Raw genomic sequence first — 26,114 nt, 5'->3', positions numbered from 1 at the left:
AAAAACCATCATTTAAAACTGCATTTTGTGTTCAATTATGTTATCTTTAAATAATAGTTAAAGGTTTTTGATCAGCAGAAACATTTAAGTGTGACAAACATGCAAAAGAATAAGAATTCAGGAAGGGGGCAAATAGTTTTTCACACCATTGTAAGGCTAAACTGAAAACCTACCTCTTCAGTCTGACATTCATGAACATCTGACGATAATATCTCCTCTATAACACAACCCAGCCTGCAACCCTGTATTAATCTGAGACACAACTATGCGCTTTGAGTCCTATGGGAGAAAAGCGCTTTACAAATGTTATTGTATTGTAACATCAGTTGGTGTCGTCCTTTAAGCTTAAATTAGTAATGTTAATTATTCAGTGTTTCTGTAAAGCACTACAGAAAATGTCAATGCTATATACTGTACATGCATAATAATATTACTTCTATACTACATGGAATAATGACTGGGAAGATAAAGTGCCTCACACTTTAAGGACACTTTAACTGAGAGGCATTTGGAGGCTGAAATATGTATTTCCTTTTAAACAGTGCAAATTACTTGTCTGTCCTGCCAATCCCATGCCCAGTAGCAAAAGCCCCCATGACTGCAGGGGGGGGGGGGGGGGGTGTTAAGGGCTATAGAAGCCCAATTTTATACCCAGAGGAACACGGAATAGAGGCAGCGTGAACTAGGTCAATAACAGTGCTGAGCTTACTCAGCTATAGAAAGGGGTGGGGGAGCGGAATGGCTGACCACTATGGTGGTCTCTGTCTGGTTGGGGGGGTGTTACTACTGCTGGGGCCCCTAGGTTGAAGCTATGCCACTTATAATTTAAGTGCAGCCAAAGAGATCAGCAGGACTGTCAGGCAACTGGTATTGTTTATAAGGAAATAAATACGGCAATGACCATATGCCCATTTAGGTCTCCTTTTAAAACTAGGTTGCCTAAAAGTAACTAGTTGGTAATGGATGCTGTAATTTAGAATGGTAGTTAAATTAAAGTGGACTCAAATAAAAAATACAAGATTTCAGAAATAATATCTATTTGATTAATAATAATAATAAATAGCAGCCTTTCTTCAGCTGCATGATAAATATCAAATATTTTACATTTACTGGAAGAACCCTTCTATTCCTTTCATATTGCCGGGACAGAATCCAGCAGACTAGTGGAAGAGTTAAACAAAACACAGGCTGCTACTGATGATGTCACAGGGGAGGTGATCTCAGCTTGTGTGAGATTTCACATAGACGATGCTCCTGCCGGGGGGAGGAGGGGGTTGCTGATGACAAACACACCCATGATCTAAAACCTCCTACTAAGCTCAGAAGTAATGGCTGCCACCTGTATAACCCTAGTTATGAAAAGAAAAGGGTAAAAAGCATGCACTGAAATGCTCATAGGCTTGAAGTGTTAATTTATCTTTGTATGTGTCAGAGTGGTGCAACTGAATCTTTTGAATTATAAAAAATGGTTGGTTTGGGTCCGCTTTAAAGAACAACAGGTTTGCCCTGTAAATTATACTGCAACATTCCTATTACATCTAGGATTATCTGCAACTCAAAAAAGAGTTGTGTCCCGTGGCACTTACAAGTCTGCTTCCATGTTACTGCACTCTTTACAGCCAAAAACAAAACAAAAACCCCTTCTCTATATACACACAGAATATATGTATATTTGTTACCTTTACAGCAACAGCTATTCCAGCAAGCATCCCACCTCCTCCCACTGGTATAACCAAGGCATCCACTGCTGGAACCTGCCATTTACAAAAATGTAAACAAACGTGTAAGCATTTAAAGCTGAACAATGGAATGCAATTTATACATTTAGGTAGATGGAATTATGGTGGCCATACATCTAGCAATTTTGCAGCCGATCGACCATCTGATTAGATAATGTATATACGAATTGGATGAAAATCTGTGTCATGACAAGCCTACCTTATCAACAATCAGGCTGAAATCGGTCAAATGTATTGACGGAGCAAGCTGGAAAATCTCGGGCTGACGTGATCAATCTGGTGTGCGGCGATAACGGCGTGTGATTTCAGGACTAGCGACAAAGCACCTGGGCCACTGACCTCTGGTGACCGTGCATTAAAATAGCTTATCTGTATGAGTCCCGCTGCTCCTCCTTCACATGCACTCCCACGCGGCTGAGGCACATTAACATTTGGGGAGCTATTGAAAAAGTGAAGTTCCGCTCAATGGTCCACAGAAGTGTAGAAGCCTTTATTGAATACAAAACGAACGGCATAAGTTCACTGACATTTTCGGACACACACTGGTCCTTAATCATAGCATGAATCCAGATTAAAAGAGTGAGTTTAAATACATAAGACCACACCTCTCTCCGCATGTCGCCTCCAGTATGTGGAATGCACGACACGACACCTAAGGGAACGAATTGTTGAGCATTATAGGGGTGCCGGATGGATGACTACGGAGATCTCGAATGTTGCAAAACATTTCCGCCAGGCACACTCAGGCAATATGTCATTTTTCTCTTTTCAGGCTGTTGAACGAATTATAAAACCGCTTGGGGGGGGGGAGGGGGGTTTATAGAAAACATTACGCACATGGGAAATGTGATCTCAGTCGCATTATATAAGTGACTATATATCAGTCACTATAAGTGTTACGTTTGATTATAGGAGACATCTTCCTTAATTGTCATGTACTGTTCTTCATAATGTTTTTAAATGCACCTCGTTCTCCTCAGCATTGAGGACCGCCCTCTATTTTGGGCGTTTCCTCTAATTTGCTTTGGAGAGAGATGTGGTCTTATGTATTTAAACTCACTCTTTTAATCTGGATTCATGCTATGACTAAGAACCATTGTGTGTCCGAAACGTCAGTGAACTTGTTATGCCGTTCGTTTTGTTTTCAATAAAGGCTTCTACACTTCTGTGGACCATTTAGCAAAACTTCACTTTTTCAATAAGTCTGTGTTGGGGAATGCGTTACCTGGCTCTAGCTCTGTTCCCAGTGTAAGGTTGAGCGGACTTCACTTTGAACTTTAACATTTGGTGGAAACGGCGTCACAAGGCAGAGTCCGAGAGATTTAATGCTGAAATTAATCGTGAATCAGCCTGTGGTGTATGGGCAGCTAACAGATCTCTCTCTCTCTCTCTGATCAGATTCGATCAGTGAGAGATCTGTCTCTTGGTCGATCTGCCCATACATAGCTAGATATATGGGCACCATTATGCTTACATTAGAACACTAGAATTAACAACAGCAACAAGATGTCTTCACATCTGGCCACACACATAGAAAGGTGCAACTGACATGCATCCTACCTAATAAAACCTAAGTGTCTCTAAGTCCCATGTCCCTGTGTGTGCGTTTTTGCGCTCTGCGCAAGTGCAGGGACACGGAGACACTGAGGGGTAGTGACGAGCGGCTTGCAGGGGAGGACGGGGCCAAGGGGTGGGCGTGTGCATGCGCGGTCACAGACCTAGAGCCCGTTTTGAAATGGGCTTAGGTCAGCTATTTGTTTATAAAAGGATTGGATTCTGTGATTATTGCAGGCACTGTCCCCTACGCCTGTATTAGACAGCCTCAGTGGATTTTTACTGAGATCAGCAAATACTCTTTACTTTTCTCTACTCTGCTAATATCTCTAAGAAGCTTTTGTTCAAAGTCCAACTAAAAGTAAAACTGAACAAGGCAAATCCTAGTTGCAGTAAGGAAGGTAAGTGATTATTGAAGTGTATGGAAACCAACTGGTGACAAGAATCCCTGTTTCTAGGCCAGATACTGCCACCAAACAAACAATACCAGACTGCATTTCCCAGCATTACAGCAGAAAATACCTGACTTTTCAGTGCTAAACAATAGTAAGACCATAATCTGCATACAGGAAACGGCTCATACTCTAGTGGTCCCACGTCTCTGCATAGGTGTACAGCTTCATAATGGACTTAGGAACTTAAAGGAGAACTGTAGTGAGAGGTATATGGAGGCTGCCATATTTGTATCCTTTTAAAGAGACACTGAAGCGAAAAAAAATATATATGATATAGTGAATTGGTTGTGTACTATGAATAATTACTAGAAGATAAGCAGCAAAGAAAATATTCTCATACTTTTATTTTCAGGTATATAGGCCTCGATTCATCATTGTCTTTGAGATAACTTTTTCCAGTTTGTTAAATTACCGAATTCGAAGTTTAGCGATTTCTAGTTGTATTCATCAAGGTTTTTCGGCATTCGGTGTGAATTCGATAACAATTCGGTAAACATTCGGTAACGTGTCGATATTTCCATTTTACAGCAGTAATTAAACACAAGGCCATAAGATTCCCATGGAATTGTGGGTAAAAGGCAGTCCTTTGAGCACTACGTAGCAACATTCTGAATAGGGCTTAACACCTGGACCAGGATTCTGAAAGTGGTTGGGACAATCCCACAATTTGATAGGAGCCTTTTCTAAAAAATGATAGTGCAGCTAGCAAATTAGTTAACCCTGACACTGCCTGTGTTCTCTTACAAGATGATTCAAGAGAAATGCAGATGTCGTGTTATAGCAAATAAATCTATTCTCTTACAAATTTGTATGGTTGCAGACCTTATTCTTGCCCTTCTGCGCCTTTGAATCACTCTCAGCTGATACATAACCACTTCAAATGGCTCCATCTTCTCTGTCAGCAATGATCTGACAGGAATAACGACAGAGCAGTGAAGGAGATAACTAATCCTAAATGTAACGCTAAACCACGCCCACTTTCATGAATTGCACTTTATTCCGTTTTAGCGAATCGTTACCGAATGTTCGCTAACAGCTGTAGATAACTTTGATGAATCCTGAAATGAAGTTAACAAATTCGGTATTTTACCAAACTGTTGTTAACAAATTTGCTAAGTGTTGATGAATCGAGGCCATAGTGTTTTTTCTAACATTGCATCATTCTATAACATGTGCAGATTACACAACACTCAGCATTCAAAATGAGTCTTTCAGAGCAGTCTGTGAAGTAATGACCTCTCCTCTAGCAGAGAAAAAGTAAACAGTTCACTTACAGTTGAAATAATAAAAGTCACATAACAGCCCTCTCCACGACTAGACTTAAGGTGCCCATACACTCGTCAGATTGGCAGCAGATAGATAAGAAATCCATCTAATGATCTATCTGATGCGTTTTTAGAACATTTTTTACCAGGATAGAATTCCAATAGATTTCAGTTTGAAATCTATTGAAATTCGATCTGATGGCATTTTTTTGCCATCAGATTTCCATTAAGGCCAATGCAAACTGATAAGCAATCTCATCAGATCGACCTAAATTTTCCACCCTGCCAGTTCGATGGAAATCCATCGAAATCGATCGAAATCAGCCATCGATCGGTCGATTGGCCAACCGATTTGCAAACGATCAATCGATCGATTGATCGGGATCGATTGGTCGGCCAGGAAATCGGCTGAGTGTATGGGGCCCTTTAGTCGGAGAGTTAATGGCTTGTTTGCATACAGATAACAACTGGAGTTTCTTAACTCTTCCTGTACTGGAAACAATTAGACTGATGTATCTGATCTTAATGTTTTATTTCTTAGCTGCACTACACATACAAATCATAATATCATCATTTTTTTTTCGCTTCAGTGTCTCTTTAAGCAATACCAATTGCCTGGCAGCACTGCTGATCTATTTGGCTGAAGAAGTGTCTGAATCACACTAGAAACAAGCATGTAGCTAATCTTGTCATATCTGTCAAAATTGTCAGAAACACCAGATCTGCTGTATGCTTGTTCAGGGCCTATGGCTGAAAGTATTAGAGGCAGAGGATCAGCAGGATAGCCAGGCAACTGGTATTGCTTAAATGGAAACATGGCAGCCTCCATATACGTGTACGCAGCCGACTACAGCGGGGAAACAGGCCACAACAAAATGGCCGCCGCTACAAGACACCACGCCAACAGCGGATCCGTCCAGGCCTAGCGGAAGTGATGTCATCACTCACGGCCAGGGAGTCACACAGCCGGCACCCGCCCTCTCCCTCATTCCGCAGGTTTCACAAGCGGAATCTGAACAGTGGGAACGGGCAGATGTCCCCCACCAACCTTTGCCACCAACAGAGAATGCCAACACTCAGTGGAAGGAACGAGCAGGGGGAATCCATGCACAGACGGACACATTCGGGGCCACACTGTCATCTATAGCAGACAATTTGAAGCTGTGCCTGACCAAAGGATCTAAACAAGCCTCCACTGATGTGAGTAGCCACCCCCATTCCATGTTGTATACTAAAGGGAACCTAGAGGACTGGATAAGAAAGGGGGCTATTCCTAAATCTTCCCATGTCCAGGAACTCATTAGGGGCTTTACAGCAGCCAATGAGGAACATTGCAAAGGCAACAATAGCACCATGATTTCCTCTATACAGGACAATTTGCAAGCTCCTGATACATGCAATATAGATATGTCTAAGGACAGTGCTGTTTTTCCTGGGCAAGATCTAGTTACTAATAGATCAACTTCAGATCCTCTTTTAGGTGCACAGGCAGCCAATCAGGTTGGTTTAGAAACAGCAGAGTCAGAACCCGATTTTGCATTGGACATTTTAGGTGAACTTTTGATGTACCCCGATAAGATCGACAAATATATGTCTGTTTTTTCTAAGCAGCCAGGAATGTACAATATTGACCCTGCTATAAATCTGCAATCTTCCTTTTCAGGTCTAGAGGGTCTATTAGACAAAGAAACTCGATTGTGGTGGGATATTACTACTTTGAAACATTATGTGGCTGAGGGAATGATTCCTAGGGGGTTACGCATTAAGAAAATCCCAACTACCATCTATTCGAATCAGTTCGTGATCGAATGGAACCAGGTATTAACCGATTGTTCCATTCGTCTCATGAAGCTGATTATAGTATATGAGGAACAAAAACTGACAGACATCAAAGTTCAAATCTCAGATACTAGAAGAGAACTGAACAAGTTCTCTTCTTTTGAACATTTTGATGAACTTATGAATAAAATGAAAGAAAATGTCTCCAAACTAGAGAACCTAATTATGAACACTAAACGTACTAAATTTCTCAGAGATTCTGGGGACTATAAAAACAATGTTGTGTATGAATGGGGTAGGTGGGAAACATTGTATAGATCACCCAGATCTATTCTCCGCAGACCTAGACATAAAAAAGTTAGTTTTAGCTCTGCAGACAGCATGGGTTCAGCTTCAGACTCACCAGACAATAGAGAGGAGAGGATACAGTCCGTCTTCTCTGGCACTCCCAAACGGGGGGGGGACCAGCGCGGACCGACGACACAAGAAACCCCTCCGGGTCAACCGACCTATTACCAACGCCCCAAGAAGAACAGGGGGAGGTACAAGAAAGGGAAAGGGGGTGGAAACGGACCAGGAGGGCAGGTCGAAAGAAACGGAAAGTGATCTATCCCCCAGCCATTTCCAATGTAATTAATCTATCTAGTGTTGAACTCTCCCAAGCCCAGATTTCACTCCTTTCTAGGGGTTTATCTTATGCACCTTCATACCACTTTGATATCTTCAACACCATGTTGGATGTGAACAAATTTGTCCGCAACCTGATGGTCAAGAAGTACTTTTTGGGGGGTGATGGCTTGGATGGTGTGGGGGGCGGGTCGGGGGTGTCCCCGGGGCCCCACAGTTCTCCCGCCCCGGAGGCTGGGCAGATCCCTCCATTCCAGGAGGCTTCTCTCATCCTCACGTTGGACCAGTTGTCCAGCATGAGTGATGGCCCAGCCTCCGGGGCGGCCTTGGGCCCCGTGGCCACCTCCAACTCCCGCTTCTACCCCATCCAGGCCAGAACCCCCATTGTGGACACTTTCCAGGATTTGGTGGAAAAGGATCTCATGCGAATTAAAAAAGCTAATAAGGCGGTTTCCGACTTGACACGGCAGGAACAGGAAGCACTACAGTCCCTCCAGAATAATAAAGCGATAGTTATTCGCAATGCAGACAAAGGGGGGGCTGTGGTGGTCCTAGATTCATCTGCCTACCAAAGAGAGGCGCTACGGCAGCTGGAGGATACAACCACTTATGAGGTCCTACCCAGTGACCCCACACAGATCTTTAAGGCTGAGCTTCAGCAGTTACTGGATTTGGGGGTTTCACTGGGTATTTTCAGCCAGAAGGAGCGGGAGTATCTCTTGGTGGAGGCACCCATAGTGCCCATTTTCCACCACTTACCCAAAGTCCATAAGCCGGATGTTCCTCCCAGGGGCCGCCCTATTGTGGCTGGGATTGGTTCTCTGGGGGAGCGCCTGGGACAGTGGGTGGATGGGTGTCTCCAACCTTTAGTGCGCCGCTTACCTGGATTCTTACGTGACACAACCCACTTGCTGTCCAGTTTAGAATCTCTCCATTGGGACCAATCTTTTGTTTGGGTCACAATGGATGTGGCCTCCCTGTATTCTTCGATTCCTCACAAATTAGCTCTTCGAGCTTTGAATTTTCATATTAGGAAATATGGATCGTTCACTTCTGTCGTCTGTGACTTCCTCCTTCTAGCAGTGGATCATCTGCTTAGCAGAAATTATTTTATGTTTGACGGGGTGTACTATCTCCAGAGATGCGGAGCTTCTATGGGAGCCAAATTCTCCCCATCCCTGGCAAACTTATACATGGGATGGTGGGAGGAGCTCCGCATCTTTGGAGAGTGCAACCCCTTTTCGGAGTCTATATTTTGGTATTCTAGATACATAGATGATCTGCTGCTGGTTTGGAGGGGGCCGGAGAGAGACGTCCCGACATTTTTGACATATTGTAATAATAATGATCTAAATTTATCCTTTACCATATCCTATCATGCCACTGAAATGGATTTTCTGGATTTGCATCTGACTGGTTGTGTCGCAACAGGGAGAATACTGACTAGAACCTTTAGGAAGGAGTGCGCGGGCAATTCCTTACTTTTAGCCACTAGCTGCCACCCAAAACATACTTTAAGATCCATCCCATATGGAGAAATGATCAGAGCAGCTAGGAACTGCTCAGATCCAGATAGAATAGAACAAGAATTAGATCTGGTTCAATCCAGACTTAAAGCTCGGGGATATCGGGACAATCATATTTTGGAGGCCAGGAGTCGGGCTCTACGCAAGACAAGGGCCGATCTTCTGTCCTCCCGATCTGGTAGGGAGAACAGGCGACTAAATAAAGGTATTAACTTTGTAACCTCTTATAGTCTAGAATATTCTGAGATTGTAAAAATCATTAAAAAATACTTGCCTGTTCTCCACTCAGATCCTAAACTACAAGCGGTACTGGCGGAGGGCTGTGGCTTCTCTTCACGTCGTGCTCCTACCTTGGGTTCAAAGCTCTCCCCTAGCTTGTTTCAGAGCACCAACAGACCCAGACCCACTTGGCTGAGATATCTGGGTTCATACAGATGTGGATACAGTACATGTAGATTCTGCCATGTTCATGATCAGACTCGGGAGGCCGTTTCACTCTCCAGACACACTAGCCATGATATTAGACAATATATTAATTGTCACACTCACAATGTCGTGTATCTGGTTACTTGTGTGGAGTGTGCGGTTCAATATGTGGGATGTACCACCCGCCCTCTCCGCCAGAGAATTTCTGAGCACTATCATGGCGCAGGGAGATGTCTTAGAAATGCAGAATATATTACCCATGCGTCAAGTGTCTCTAGGCACTTTTTTCATGTTCATTCGGGCAATATGGCAGGCTTTAGATTCCATGGTGTAGAAAGGGTTTCATACCCAATGAGGGGAGGTGATATCTATGGGAAGCTTCTGAAACGGGAGGCTTTCTGGATTTGGAAATTGGGGACACGATCCCCTACAGGATTAAACTCCAGACTTGATTTAAACACTTTCTATGATTAATACTAATGAATACTATCCACCATGTATGCGATATTGTAGCCTATTTTATATATGGGGTAGAGATTTTGATAGGTTTTTGAGATGTGATGTCATGCTGTACCTATTGTTTTTAAAATGAGGATTTTTATATATGCATTATGGTGCTATTAATTACCTTTTAAATATCATGTTGTGTATATCTTTAAGCACAGGGTTCACACCTTTAGGGGTGTGGCCTAATGCACTATATAGCCTGCGAATACACTCATGTTAGTATGCTATGATTAAGGAGCCATTCCATGCTCCGATACGCGTGAGCTTTTTATTGCAACACTGATGATGGATTGAAAATATCAATAAAGGATTTCTACTTTCACCCGACCAACTGGTGTAGCGGGACTTCTTCCTTTTGTCACACACAGCCTCCATATACCTCTCACTACAGTTCTCCTTTAAAAGTAAACCTGAGTGGCATTACGAAAAGATTTGATACTTACCCTGGACTTCCTCCAGCCCCTTGAGCACCGATGCGCCCCCGCCGCCCTTCCAAGTGCACCCTCAGTTTGGCCGCAATCAGCCCTGGTAATCTAGCTCAGTCCTGCCAGTCGGCTCTTCTGCGCATCTCAGGTACACTTTAAAACCAATGTGAACTGCTGTTAAAATAAAAAGCCAGATACTTACCTAAGGAGAGTGAAGGCTCTGGGTCCTAATGAGCCTCCCCCCGTTTAAATCCCCCACCACGGGGGACTTTGGAAATCTTCGGGAGCTGAGTCCTCCCGAAGACAGGTGGCTCCATACTGTGCACGCGCGAGTGCATGAGTGAGGGTGCTCACGCGTAGGCAGTGTGGAACTGGCCGTCTTTGGGAGGACTCAGCTCCTGAAGACTTTCCAAAGTCACCTTTGCCTGGCGGAAGGAGCAGTATTTTACCAATTCAGTCAAATACTGCTCCCGGGGACAGTGCTGCAACAAGGGCACTGAGAGAGGAGAGGGAAGGGCTCATTAGGACCCAGAACCTTCCCTATCCTTAGGCAAGTATCTAGTTTCTTTTTTTAACAAGCGGTTGCCATTGGCTTTAAAGGACAACTGAGGTGAGAGGGATATGGAGGCTGCCATATTTATTTTCTTTTTAACAATGCGCATTGCCTGGCATCCTGCTGACTGCCTCTAATACTTTTAATCAGATTCTGAAAAAGCATGCAGATCAGGTGTTTGACAGCATTTTCTGCATGCTTGTTTCAGGTATGTGATTCAGACACTACTGATGCATGAAAGGGCACAACAGCCAGACAACTGGTATAGTTAAAAGTAAATAAATATGGCAGCTTCCATATCCCTCTCAGGGCAGTTGTTCTTAATTAAAGTGGACCTGACCTCTTGCACAGGACAGAAGGAAAACGTAGAGAAATGCTCCCTGTATGTATTTAGAGAATTTAGCCTGTCTAATTCCCCCTCATTTGTATCTAATCACAAATTGTAATTTGATCTCTTCCTGTGTCACATGACTGCCAATGGCAGAGATGGCAGATAAGCTCATTTGCAAGCACAGGGTGTTAATATGTCTGCTTCCATGACTCAGAAAGTAGAAACAGCGCAGATTTATTTTACGATTTGTATAAGTTGTAACAAAGAAATGTTTTTCTATAAATGTTGTTATGCTGTTGCGCATCTTTTAGAGCAGAGAGGACGTTTTGAGGTCAGGTCCGCTTTAAGATACAGTCTTTGCTTTGTTCAATTGTGAGTTTAGCTGGGCTGTAAGCTGTACACTCCCCAGGCCTGTGCAGTACAGGCTTAATGTAGGGTTTATGAGTCTTGTAAGGAGTGTGGCTTTAGAAAATGTGTTTTTCAGTACAGTAGATGAAAGTTTAATTAAATAAATTAGGAATAACTATTGAGTTTGCCCAGAACTCAACTTCTACAAACTTCAAATAGCTAGAGGGCTTTTTTGTAAGTACCTGCTGCAGAACTTCCAGTCCAATGGTCCCCTGACCAGCAATGACTGCAGGATCCTGATTTGGATGAACCAAAACCCCTCCAGTCTGCTGTACGGTCTTAGCTGCCACTTCTGTTCTGGACTTAAAATATAAACAGATAATCTGCTTAATATCACACATAGGGAAACATAAAAAACGCACTGGTTAATGAAATATACAATTTACTATTGGCTCCTACTTGTACAACTTCATGAAGACAATAATCCGGTTAAATCAAAATAAAATCCCCACGTTGCTAAAACAGACATAAGAATAAAAAGCAAAGCCTTTGTTATGTCACTCCTTAACAGATCAGTAAAGATGATGAATCAGGAAGTTTCGAGTCAAGATGTTGCTGAGTGCTGTGCTGAGGGGGTTGGGGTCACAGGGATGATGGTGCAGCACACTATGGAGCGGGTGAGGTGAACAGGAGAACAATGGCTTTCGGCCTCTGTTCAGATGAGATGATCTAACCATCCTCTTTTGCCACGGCAAGGAGGCAGCAGTATGCAAGCTAGACTATCATTGGATTGGCCCTGAACAGCCGCCTCAGATGAGGACAGTCTAGCATTAGTACGCATTCCTTTTAAGGCTCAAAAAATTATTACATACATTAGATAGTACAGCTTATACACATTTGCCAATCAGGAAAAGGTACTTTATTTGTTTGCTAATATAAATATACATCATAAGATGCATTCTTTACAACAGGATATCCAAAAAGTTCTGGCATGGATATTTGCTAAGAGCAAATGGCATTATGGATGGAGATGAGTGCAGGTAAGCCTGCCGCACTAACCTCTTCAGGGCACATAACAGTTGTTGACGCTTACTGTATTTTTTTTACTTGAGAGAGTGGAAAACAAAGGATAGAACAATCAAAGAAACAAAAAACTTAAAAGGGTACCCTAGCACAATCTCCCATCAAATACACCTTTATATAACATTTACTGAAAAGAGATGCTTGCTGCACGGATCTGCTAACATATTGGAAACTGTAGTGTGTCATCAAGAATATACAACTGTACAGGTAAAAAAAAAAATACAAGACACAGAACATTAATATTGTGCTTTTCTCCCACCGGACTCAAAGCACCAGAGCTGCAGCCACTAGAGTGCGCTCAGTAGGAATCAGCAGTTTTAGGGAGCCTTGCCGAAGCTCCTTGCTAAATAGGTGCAGCTTACTGAACAGGAAAAGCTGAGATTTGAACCCTGGTCTCTTGTCCAGAGGCAGAGCCCTTAACCAGTACACTATCCAGCCACTACCAGTACCATGGGACTTGTACTACAGAAGATGTTGCCTAAAACCTGCCTTTAATCAAACAGGGCACAGACACTGGACTGCATTTTTTCAATTACCGGTAGGTCAGATCTAATTAGGTTGACTTCAAGGCAGTTTTCTAACCAATAACCACTCATCAGCTTTCTAGCATCTAGAATTGGCTACAGGAAAATATAAAGGATACACATGTGATAGTAAACAGGAAGTTCAGCTCACACTGGTGCACTGGGTGCAACAGGAATTGAGGAGAAATCACCCTAGGAGAAAGTTTGTAACACTAGCCCATTACATCCAGCCTTCCAAGAAAGCTTTGTATGGACTTCCACGATAAAGCTTCATACACATGCCATGTTTCTTGGCCGAGGCAGATGGTTGAGATCCACTTCAGATGAGAATCTAGCATGTGTACGGATGACCCTCCAATGTGTAGGCAAAAGATCAAAACTGCTGGGTCATCTCATACAACCACCAACCGAGTCTATTGTCCTCCCTCTTTACCTCTACATTGTGCCTCCATAGCAACAGAACTCATTACTAGTCTACAGGTTAGCAAAACATCTGTACAGGACTTAGCCCCCAAACTGTTGTCTGAGGTATCGAGTCATGATCCCTGTGGGCGACAGTAACTGTGAGTGTGTAAGCACCTTATAACCATATTGTGTATGAAAGAAGTAACTTACTTCATCTGTAGGATCACATTCAACTATTACAGCACCATAACCACAGATTGCAGCTTTCTTGCAGCTTGGAGCTGTCCGTGGGACTACCACATGTGCTGGAATTCCTAGGGTACAAACACATTCCGTATGGACAAGTTATAGGGAAACCAAAGTGAGAATCATATGGAGACTGACAGTTGCCTGACATCCTGCTGATCTTACTGGTTTCAGTAGGGTCTGAATCACACACCTGAAACAAGCATGCAGTTAAATTAGTCAGATTTTTTGTCAGACACATCTGATCTGCATTTGCTTGTTCAGGGTCTATGGCTAAAATCACTAGAGGCAGAGGATCAGCAGGACTGCCAGGAAAAGAGTATTCTTTAGAATTAGATAACTATGTCAGCTTCTATATCCCTCTCACTTCAGGTTCCCTTTAAAGGGAGACTGAAGCCTAATTAAAAAACAAAAACAGATACTCACCTAAGGAAAGGGAAGGCTCTGGGTCCTATAGAGCCTTCCTGTTCCTCTCACGACCTGCTCTTTCCAGTACTGTCTCCCTGTTCAAATCCCAGCCGCGGGAGGCTTCGGAAGTCATTGGGAGCCTGAGTGCTCCCGAAAACAGGCGGCTCCATACTGCGAGTGCGTGTGAGAGAGTGTGCTTGAGCATGCGCAGTACGGAGAAGCATGTCTTCGGGAGAACTCGGGCTCCCAAACACATCCAAAGCCTCCTGGTGCAGCAGAGAGCAGTCTCTGAGCTATCTGTTAGAGACTGCTAACGGGAACACAGCACTAGAACGAAGGGACTGTAGGAGAAACGGAACAGGGAGGCTCTGTAGGACCCAGATCCTTCCCTCTCCCTAGGTGAGTATCTGTTTTTTTATTTCACTTCAGACTTGCTTTAAAACACATTATAGACAAAAAGCAAAAAGTATTCATTCAGATCCACACTTGTAACTGATCATATGAATAATAGGGGAAATAATGTCTGCTACTCTGCTCTGGTCATATCCCATCTGGACTACTCCAATGCCATGAAATGAAAAGATTCTTTCTGGACTTTCATATCATGTAGAAGTTGCATTACAAAAGAAAAATATTACTATTCAAATCGATCAAAAGTACTGAGAATCCTAAAGCAGTGTGACTGCCATACACAGGATGTATTGATGTTTAGCAAATGTATAACAGTATGACTGCTGTGGGACAAGAATCTATTACCCATCATTTGTGCTGCTAGGGCCAGTGCCTGACCATGATTGCCACTGCTGTGCGTCACAACTGCTGGACGGGCCTCTGCTGGCAGACTCTTCACTGCATTCAGAGCACCCCGAATCTGAAACGGCAAGATTACTGGTCAGTTTATGAAAACAACTACGGTTTACAAAGAATTAGGCAGTCACTCAGCATATACAGTGGGATGCAAAACTTTGGGCAACCTTGTTAATCGTCATGATCTTCCTGTATAAATTGTTGGTTGTTACGATAAAAAAAATGTCAGTTAAATATATCATATAGGAGACAATGGCAGTGATATTTGAGAAGTGAAATGAAGTTTATTGGATTTACAGAAAGTGCACAATAATTGTTTAAATAAAATTAGGCATGTGCATAAATTTGGGCACTGTTGTAATTTTATTTATTTCAAAACCTTTAGAACGAATTATTGGAACTCAAATTGGCTTGGTAAGCTCAGTGACCCCTGGCCTACTTACACAGGTGAATCAAATTATGAGAGAGTATTTAAGGGGTCAATTGTAAGTTTCCCTCCTCTTTTAATGTTCTCTGAAGAGTAGCAACATGATGGTCTTAAAACAACTCTCAAATCACCTGAAGACAAAGATTGTTCACCATCATGGTTAAGGGAAAGGATACAAAAAGCTGTCTCAGAGATTTCAGCTGTCTGTTTCCACAGTTAGGAATATATTGAGGAAATGGAAGACCACAGGCTTAGTTCAAGTTAAGGGTTGAAGTGGCAGACCAAGAAAAATCTTGGATAAACAGAAGCGACAAATGGTGAGACAGTCAGAGTCAACCCACAGACCAGCACCAAAGACCTACAACATCATCTTGTTGCAGATGGAGTCACTGTGCATCATTCAACCATTCGGCACACTTCGCACAAGGAGATGCTGTATGCGAGAGTGATGCAGAGATAGCCTTTTCTCAGCCCACAGCAGAAACAGAGCTGCTTGAGGTATGCTAAAGCACATTTGGACAAGCCAGCTTCATTTTGGAATAAGGTGCTGTGGACTGATGAAACTAAAATTGAGCTATTTGTGCATAACAAGGGGTATAAATGCATGGAGGTAAAAGAAAACGCATTCCAAGAAAAATACCTGCTACCTACAGTAAAATATGGTGGTGGTCCCATCATGCTGTTGGGCTGTATGGCCAGTGCAGGGACTGGGAATTTTGTCAAAGTTAAGGGACGCATGGATTCCACTCAGTATCAGCAGATTCTGGAGACCAATGTCCAGGAATCAGTGACAAATCTGAAGCTGCGCCGAGGCAGGATCTTTCAACAAGACAAAGACCCTAAACACTGCTTAAAATCCACTAAGGCATTCATGCAGAGGAACAAGTACCACAGTGTGGAATGGCCATCTCAGTCCCCAAACCTGAATATAATTGAAAATCCGTTGTGTGAGTCAGGGGCGTTTCTAGGTTCCTGGAAGATCCGGGGCACCCCTGGGCACCAAGAGGGAAAGATGTCGCGGCAAAAAATGGGTGTGGTCATGATGCGGAAAGTGGTTGTGGCCATAGGTGGGGCCAAATGTACATGAACATAGCAGTAGTGTAACTTAAATATATTGATAGGCAGTATTTCACATAAATAAGCCCCTCACCTGGCTTCCGTCTCGTTTTCGGTTGGCTGGCCTGTGTGCTGTACTCGGCTGGTAGTTATGCTTGGCTTGCTGGTGGTGATGCTGGGATGCCTGGCTAATGGTGATGCTGTGCCAGCCTGGCTTTTTTGGGTGCTGAGCCTGGGGCTTTGCTGGGTGATTTTCTGGGGGCTTCACTGGGGTGAGGACATTTTTGGACGCTTTGCTGGGCTGTGGGCTTTACTAGGCTTTGCTGAGCTGGGAGCTTTGCAAGGCTGTACACTTTGCTGGGCTGGGGCCTGGAGGCTTTGCTTTGCTGGGGGCTTTGCTAGACTGAGGGGTTTGCTTTGCTGGGGGCTATGCTTTGCTGGGCTAGGGCTCCGGGGCTTTGCTTTGCTGGTCTGGAGGCTTTGCTTTGCTGGGCTAGGGCTCCGGGCTTTGCTTTCCTAGGCTAGGGCCCTGGGGCTTTGCTTTTATGGGCTGGGGGCTTTGCTGGGTTGAGGCACAGGGGCTTTGCTTTACTGGGGCTTTGCTTGTCTGGGGCCCAGGGGCTTTACCTTTGCTGTGGGCTTTGCTCGGCTGGGGCTCTGGGTCTTTGCTTTGCTAGGCCGGGCTTTGCTTCAGCATAGGTAGCTAGGTATAGATGCCTTCAGGATAGGTACCTAGGTATAGAAGCCTTCAGTATAGATAGCTAGGTATAGGGGTCTTCAGTATAGGTAGGTAGGTACAAGGGCCTTTAGTTCATTATAGGTAACTAGGTATAGGTAGGTTTATTATAGGTAGGTATGGGGTCCTCAGTATAGGTAGGTAGGTATGGGGCTTTCAGTATAGGTAGGTAGGTATGGGGTCCTCAGTATAGGTAGGTAGGTATGGGGTCCTCAGTATAGGTAGGTATGGGGTCATCAGTATAGGTAGGTAGGTAATGGGGCTTTCAGTATAGGTAGGAAGGTATAGGGTCCTCAGTATAGGTAGGTAGGTAGGTATGGGGTCCTCAGTATAGGTAGGTAGGTATGGGGTCCTCAGCCCCTCAGCTCCTAGCCGGTCACTAGGGGAACAGAGGAAGAAGAGAGAGGTCTGCGGCTTGTCTCCAGGCTCCGCGCTGGAATCGAGGCAGAAGCAAGCAGCCGCTGTTTGTAGAAGAGCAGGGGGGGGGGCAGGGGGGGTATAGGAGGGGGGACGAGCGGGGAGGAAGAGGAGACGGGACGTGCGGGGGACCAGCAGGGAGGTTTGAGAGGGAGTGAGTCGCCGCGATCTGAGGTCTGAAGAGGGGAGACAGAAAGAGCGGGGCACGTGGGCCATAACTGATCCAGGGCACCATGGCAACAGGTTTGGGGGCGGTGCCCCGGATCACAAGGCCTAGCGACGCCACTGGTGTGAGTTAAAGAGAGCTTTCCATGCTCGGAAGCCATAAAACCTGAATGAACTAGAGAGGTTTTGTAAAGAGTAATACAGAATCCAGACTCTCATTGGAACCTACAGAAAGTGTTTATCCTCAGGAACATGTAGTGTATTGACATGAATTAAAAGTGAATGCAAGTTCCAGCCCGTGGAGTACCTCCTTCTGTGTATCCATAACGGGTAGCGGCATCGTAGCCAACAATGTTCAGTGTGTTACCGCTAAATGCATGTGTTAACAGTAAAAGCGATGCATACTTTTCATTGACTGCTTGCTTCACTGTACCCAGTTAGTAATACACTGTACTTTATTACTATCTGTCCTCTAAGGGGTAGTTAGTAATATAAATGATTCTATGTAAACAATAAAAAGTGCAGCAGAAAAAGGGAGCAATGTATAGAAAACTATAATTATACATTGTTGAACTTACATTTTACTGATCAGATATTTTTCAATATTTGAATTATTTTTCTACTTGAAAAAAGTAGTGCAACACATTGCAACCAATCAGATTTCAGTTTACCCTAGACAAGTGAAGAAAAGTGTGATTTCCACCACATCTTCTGCATTAGCCTGGATGTACTGTTTACCTTGAAAGATCCAGTCTTCTGCAGCAGTTCACACTTAAAGTATAACTTGCGTTTAGCTAGTGCATCAAGGCTGGAACAGGTCATGACTGGAGTAAGGTGAACCAGATTGTGAATTCTCTTGTGTGCTTCCTGCACATCTTCTAATGTGACGCAGTATGGGGAACCCATGATTCTGTAACACAAAGAAAGCACTATTTCTATGTACAGGTGTGTATTGGAATCATGTAAAAAATCCTGTATGATTAAGAACAAAAATTATTTTTTACTATTATAGAAAAAGTGAATTAAAAATCAAATCATGTCAGGATTTGTGACAGCAAAATGGCAGTCATGTTCTACACAGGTTTATCTTTCTGTTCCCAGTTAAAGCAGTAGGACTAGCCATACTATGCTAAACACATAATAATAATAACAGTATTTGTATAGCGCCTTTCTCCTGTGGGACTCAAAGCGCTTGCGAGGCAGCCACTAGAGCGCACTCAGTAGGCAGTAGCAGTGTTAAAGAGACTTGCCTAAGAAACTCCTTACTGAAATAGGTGCTGGCTTACTGAACAGGCAGAGCCGAGATTTGAACCCAGGTCTCCTGTGTCAGAGGCAGAGCCCTTAACCATTACACTATCCAGCCACTGCTGGATAGTGTAAATACTTGATCTACTTACATAACACATGTCCACGTTACTGTTCACGCTTTGATATCAGTGAATGTTATATAGTAAATGAAGAAAATTCTGTTCCTGGTGGGGGCCATGTCTTTTGCCCACAGTTTAGGCTAAATCCTGATGTCATTTCTGCCCTTTACTTTTTTATTTTCTCCTCCAATCCCTGAGTCACCTCAGCCTTGCTTGTAAACACAAGGGAGCAGGGGGTTGTGTTTCAGATAAGCAGCTGGCAGGGAAATAAATGGAAGAGGAGGAATATATTATAGATAAAAAGAACCCCTAGCATGCAACTGTTTGGCACTGACTACTAAAGTGCACCTAAAGTATATCATAACTCCAAATCATAACAGCAGAAAACGTTTTGAATGCAGGATTAGCATCTTTATCACTTAATACACGCAGACCAGTTGCTGTTGAAATTTGATTTTTATGGTGACACTCCCGCCTTAAGCTAACATATTACAGTGCCGCCAGCACACCCTGATCCATATGCAACTTTTTCTCCTAAGGGTTATTTTCAAAATGGTCAAAATTGCCTTTTAAACCCTCAACAAGTAAGATAATACTTTTTCAGTTGCAAAGTGGTGATATTTTAAATAGAAGATAAAAATGATGAATAGAAGATGAAAAAAACTCAGGAGAAAAAGTTAATTGCATATGGCCCCCTGTTGGTTACACCAAACTTGTCCAGCATACAACCTAAGGCTTGGTTCATATATAAATCTGTACATTTCCAGGCCAGTCCAGTCCTTTGTCAGTTTTGCATCAGTTTTACCTGACTGGACAGGAAATGTACACCTTTTATATGTGAATACACCCATAGAAAATGCATACAAAACTGATACAAAGCTGACAGGACTGGACCAGACTGGAAATGTACAGATTTATGTGTGAACACAGCCATAGAAACATGCCAAACGGATGCTATCTGTCAAAACAAGACACCTTTTTATGTATGAACCAAGCCGAAAGGCCATAACCTGTGCCCTGGGCTATTTTTATAGGAGTCTCCCATTCCCTTGGTCTGGGAATGACACAGGAACACTTTCTGCCGTATTATTGAGATATAATTCCATGTTAACACAGACCGCAGCAGCCATTTTTATGCCTAGCCCCCCCCCCCCCCCTCTTGGCTGCCACAACTGTCAAACTAGGGGGCAGACAGAGGTGGCACAGGTGGGGGTGGTCACAGAGTTTGGAAGACTTAGAAAAAAAAAAAGAATGCTATAGCGGGTTTGCTGAGGTGGTAGGGCTGTGTTTCAGACTTCTAATAATTTACGGTAGAGCTGGTGAGTTATTGCTGCTGACATCCACTGATCACATCCTGAAACGTAATGCTGACAAAACTGAGGTTCTTGTTATCGAGGGTCAGGGCCCAACAGCAAAGCAGCCCCAGTCTCAACCAACACCGCTAAGGATAGGGAGCTCAGACCTGAACAACTCAGACTGTGTGCGCAGCCTGGGAGTACCGATTGATGGGAAATTAAGCTTCAGGAATCAAATCTCAGCTATTGTGAAACATTCCTTCTTTCACCTATGGAATATTGCAAGGATTAAACACCTCATTCCTTCAGAGGACCTTCCAACCCTAGTTCATGCCTTCATCACATCAAGGTTGGACTACTGCAATGTCCTCTACACAGGCCAGCAATTAGTACAGAATGCCGCCGCAAGGCTGTTAACGAGACAACCCAGCCATTGCCACATAACACCAACCCTGTGCTCACTCCACTAGCTACCGATAAAATGGAGAATTTTGTTTAAGATTGGCTTACTGACATTCAAATCCTTGCACAATCTGGGCCCTGGATACCTGAAGGACTTGTTGCAACTGCATCACCCCCCCCCCCCCCCCACACACACACACAATCTTAGATCAAAAGGACGTAACACCTTGGTCATCCCCAGAGTCCACCTCAAAACCTTTGGAGACAGAGCCTTTTGTCGTGCTGCCCCTACACTTTGGAACTCCCTGCCACACCCAATCAGGACAGCTCCATCCCTGGAAGCATTTAAGTCTAAACTGAAAACCCACCTCTTCAGTCTGGCATTCATGAACCTCTGACTATCTCCTCTGTAACCAGGGCTGTGGAGTCGGTCCAAAAATCCACCGACTCCGACTCCTCAATTTAGGATTCCACCGACTCCGACTCCACGACTCCTCTAATTTGCATATTACAATTTTGTTGATTAAAAGTATGTAACATGAAATTCGTCTCATAACTGCCAACGCTTAGGAATTTTACAAGACAACTGAAGTGAGAAGGATATGTAGACTACTATATTTATTCCCTTTAGACTAAAACTAGTCCTTAGTAATAGTACTTGTAAAAGGTACAAACCGGAACAAAGAACATCTATCAGGCCCTAGGCAATGTAAGTGTGGGTACATGTAAGAATGATGTGCAGGTACTCTGCAGGGGAATGAGGAGATTGTAAACAGACAACACCTCTGTGTTCAATGTGCCCAGCATTCTCAGTGGATTCCCTGCAGCTCTGTGAGGAGTGCATATGTAGAGTATAGTACTACTGTGTAACAAAGTAAACCTGAGACAGATTAAAAATAAAGTTTTATACATACCTGGGGCTTCCCCCAGCCGCCTTCAGGATAATCAGTCCCTCGTTGTCCTCCTTCACCACCTGGATCTTCTGCTATGAGTCCAGGTACTTGAGCCAGTCTGGCGTAGTGCGCATGAACACACTCCACCGCTAGGAGCATACTACACCTGTGCAGCACTATTGCGCAGGTGCAGAATGTTCCTGGCTGTGGGAGTGGCATGCGGCCGGACTGCGCTGACTGGCTGAATTACCAGGACTCATAGCAGAAGATCCGGGTGGTGGAGGACAGTGAGGGACTGATTAGCCTGAAGGGGGCTGGAGGAAGCCCCAGGTATGTATAAAACTTTACTTTTCATCTGTCTCAGGTACCCTTTAATTTGTAGTCACCAAACCAAATTTTAATAACATATCAAATTATTTGATTTCATCAGCAAAGGGAGTGCATACATTTGCATAAATCAGCATCAGTGCAGAATTATTTCCATCTCATTGACCATCTCTATTAGTGACACAGCTACACATCAGGCTTTATTCTTACAGCATAGATGTTATTTAGTATATATAAGAGATTCCTGTGTACGCATCATATATACAGTCACAATCAGATATGTATATCTGACCTTAAAAATACGGGGACTGCTTTATTGAAGCAGCACAAGTAACTAATTTTGATTGGTTTATTTCATTTTTGTGGACTAAGCACAGCTATTACTGTATATATACATTATTTTTAATGACTATTATCTGAGAAATAGAACATTTTATCATATTTTCTATTTTAATTACAGTTACAAATTCATTAGGAGTCGGAGTCGGTGCATTTTTTCCCGACTCCGACTCCAGGCACCCAAAATTGCCCGACTCCACGACTCCGACTCCACGACTCCGACTCCACAGCCCTGTCTGTAACACAACCCAGCCTGCAACCCTGTATTGATCTGAGACACAACTATGCGCTTTGTGTCCTATAGGAGAAAAGCGCTTTACAAATGTTATTGTATTGTATACTTGCAACTCTGACACAGAGCTGTACACTAAAGCTTTTCAAAATTACAGCCTTTGTCTTCTTTAATGGGCACCTTTAAATGTACCTGCAAGGAAAAAAACTGCCCCATTTAGATACTTACCTGAGCAGATGGAAGCCTCTGTTGCCCCATACCTCTCGCCTCCACCAATCCAGCGCTGGGTCCGCCCGAATGTCGACAGGGTTGTTTGTAAATGAACACGGCTGCACTGTGCAGGAAACCTTGAACCTGCACAGTACCACAGAGTCGCTCAAGATCGACTTTTTCCGCACAGTCTGATTAGCTCGGTGCTACTGCAGCAGCGTCACACACAGTGTGGCCACGTTTGTTCACGAAAGGGAGTATGGCCGCAAACTTTTAAAGGGTTCCAGCGCTGGATTGGAGGTTTCAAGGAAAACTTGGGAAGCCTCTGGAGATCCAGAAGATTCACTCTGTCTACTGAGGTAAGTATGTAATGTTCTCTCCTTTTTAAAGGGGAACTGAAGTAAGAGGTATACCTAGGCTGCCATATTTATTTCCTTTTAATCAATACTAGTTGCCTGGCATCCCTGCTGGTCTATTTCTCTGCAGTAGTATCTGAATAACACCAGAAACAAGCATGCAGCTAGTCTTGCCAGATCTGTCTTTAACCTATTTTGGTTCCTGGAAGTAGTTTCCAGCCTGCACGCGCGCTCCCAGCCCGCGGTTCGTTAGCCAGGCAATCAGTGAATCGGGCTATGATGCCCGATCACTGATTGCTCTCCCCCGCTGAAAAAGCGACAGCTTCTCTCAGAAGCTGCGCCTTTTCTGGCTGTTACATCCCCCATGCGTCGCTCTAAGCGCGTGTTACGCTTAGAGTGACATCATGTAAACAAACTCATGGCCGCCATCTTGTAGCCAGAAAGTAATACTACAACTTAAAGTAAAAAAAAATGAAAATTAACACACATTTACATTATAAACCTATTGTTTACCTCTCACCCTCCCAAAACTTCCCAAATAAAATGTTTACTATAAAAAAAACAACATTACAATAAAAAAAACAAAAACATGTAAATATTTACCTAAGGGTCTAAACTTTTTAAATATCAATGTAAAGATGAAATATTTCTATATTTTTTTTATTTTAAACTTGTAAATAGTGATAGATGCAAAACGGAAAAAATGCACCTTTATTTCCAAATAAAATATTGTCGCCATACATTGTGATAGGGACATCATTTTAACGGTGTACTAACCGGGACACATGGGCAAATACAATACGTGAGTTTTAATTATGGAGGCATGTATTATTTTAAAACTATAATAGCTGAAAACTGAGAAATAATCAATTTTTTTCCATTTTTTTCTTATTCTTCCTGTTAAAATGCATTTACAGTAAAGTGGCACTTAGCAAAATGTACCCCCCAAAGAAAGCCTAATTGGTGGCGGAAAAAAACAAGATATAGATCAGTTCATTGTGATAAGTAGTGATAAAGTTATAGGCTAATGAATGGGAGGTGAATTCAATGGAAAAAAGGTTTGCACACCTGGTTCACACATATGTTAAGTCACATCCTATAACAAATGGGTGCTGAGTCTATAAACCAGACTGCGACAGCAGTCCTACACATACAGTAAAAATTAATTTGACTCGCACACCAGCAGGATAGATTGCATAAAGATTTGTATTAAATTGACAGAAACAATACTGTCCAGAGACAGAGACCTTGTAAAATACAACAATAGTGTACACTGGGTAACACTGGATACACAAGGGTTTTACAACACAATCCCCCTAGAGACACAGAGCCTACATAGACAGCAAAGTACATACGACAGCTAGTGGCATACAAAAAAGCAACTACACAATTAGTACAGTGCACATAGCAAGCATTGAGTAAGTGGCAATGTAATGTCCCATAGGGGTATAATACCCTGACAGCGCCGTTTCGGGGGGTCCCTTCGTCAGAGGGTATCAGTTAGAGGCTCCAGAGGCTGCTGCAGTTGAATCCGGTTGTTGCAGAGATTAAATACATAGTGGCACAACAAGAACACGCCCGCAATGGACACCCGGGCCGGCCCGTCTGGCGTCAATGACGTCCCGCGGCGAGCGCCGCGTACGCCATGACGTCACTTCCGGTTCCGCCGATATCCGCCCAGCGCTGCCAGCCAGGTTGGAGTGGCTTGAGCCAACTCCAATATGACCGACGCGCATGCGTGGGCGGAGATGGAGATCCAGGAAATCCACCATGGCTCACTAAAACTGCTAGGGGCAAACGGTGGTGTAGAAACATCGTCCAAAGTGCGGGTCTTGACAGGAGGAAATAGGTGTCCATTATCCAGCGGCGTGTGCAGTGCCATCTAGTGGTATAAACAAAATACACATAAGTAAATACAAAAGGGGAAATATTTAAATCCCTTAAAGGGAAAAGGAGCACTAAAAGTATCAGCAAAGTTAAACTAGGTGCAAGAAAGCACCAGCAATGAGACACGACATGTGTTGGACTACCCATTCACTGGGACAAGCAGAGAGCAAACCAGGAACACCAACAACAGTATATAAACCCACTTATTTAAGGAAAGGGACCAGACTAGTGTCCTCATTCATACCATGAGGAGATTTGCTATTTAGCTTATAGATCCAATAGAGTTCTCTCTGCATTAATTTCAACTCCCTATCACCTCCCCTATACGAGGGGGCCACCTCCTCCACCACCCTATATCTTAGCTGTGTGATATTATGACCGGCCTCAAAAAAAATGTCGGGCAACCGGTGAATCCATATCGCCGCAGCGTATATTGCTGCGGTGTTCACTTATCCTGGTACGTACCTCCCCTGTAGTCTGGCCAACGTATAGTTTGCCACATGGGCAAAAGAGGCAGTACACCACGTATGTGGTTGCGCAATTGGCAAAACTCTGGAGTACAAACCTTTCCCCATTTCCGCCAGAAGTTGATCTGAGAATGTGCAGGGCCAAAAGTAAGTGGCTTCCACCAACCACATGCCATGCTGTGGAAACATTTGTTAATTTGGTACAACGGGACCTCTCCGATGTCGGTAGGCGCGATTATCCAGCTCATTCCAACTTATCGTCAGAAGAACGTAAAGCACTTAAAGCATTGTGCTCTGACCCCGAGCTGGTTATCAAGCCTGCCGACAAGGGTGGTGCCACGGTGGTGATGAACTACTCAGACTATAGGAGGGAAATACTAAGACAACTTAACGATACCAATGTTTATTTGAAACTTACAGGTGACCCAACTTTGACAAGCTAAGCTAAATAGCAAATCTCCTCATGGTATGAATGAGGACACTAGTCTGGTCCCTTTCCTTAAATAAGTGGGTTTATATACTGTTGTTGG

General features: G+C 43.6%; 1 protein-coding gene across 1 annotated transcript in view; it reads right to left on the bottom strand.

Moving 5' to 3' along the window:
* Positions 1–26,114, bottom strand: part of SRR (serine racemase) — a 35,715-nt gene that overhangs the window by 7,908 nt on the left and 1,693 nt on the right. The window contains exons 2-6 of the mRNA XM_068270088.1: positions 18,548–18,719; positions 14,958–15,072; positions 13,758–13,861; positions 11,778–11,897; positions 1,680–1,754 (exon numbers count right to left, since the gene is read on the bottom strand). Coding sequence (XP_068126189.1) covers positions 1,680–1,754; positions 11,778–11,897; positions 13,758–13,861; positions 14,958–15,072; positions 18,548–18,715 — 582 coding nt within the window. The 5' untranslated portion in view covers positions 18,716–18,719. The remainder of the gene's footprint in view (positions 1–1,679; positions 1,755–11,777; positions 11,898–13,757; positions 13,862–14,957; positions 15,073–18,547; positions 18,720–26,114) is intronic.

This window comes from Hyperolius riggenbachi, chromosome 2, assembly GCF_040937935.1.
Source record: "Hyperolius riggenbachi isolate aHypRig1 chromosome 2, aHypRig1.pri, whole genome shotgun sequence".
NCBI lineage: Eukaryota > Metazoa > Chordata > Amphibia > Anura > Hyperoliidae > Hyperolius > Hyperolius riggenbachi.
Note: the sequence above shows the minus strand (reverse complement) of the source record. Positions and strands in the feature narration are given on the sequence as shown.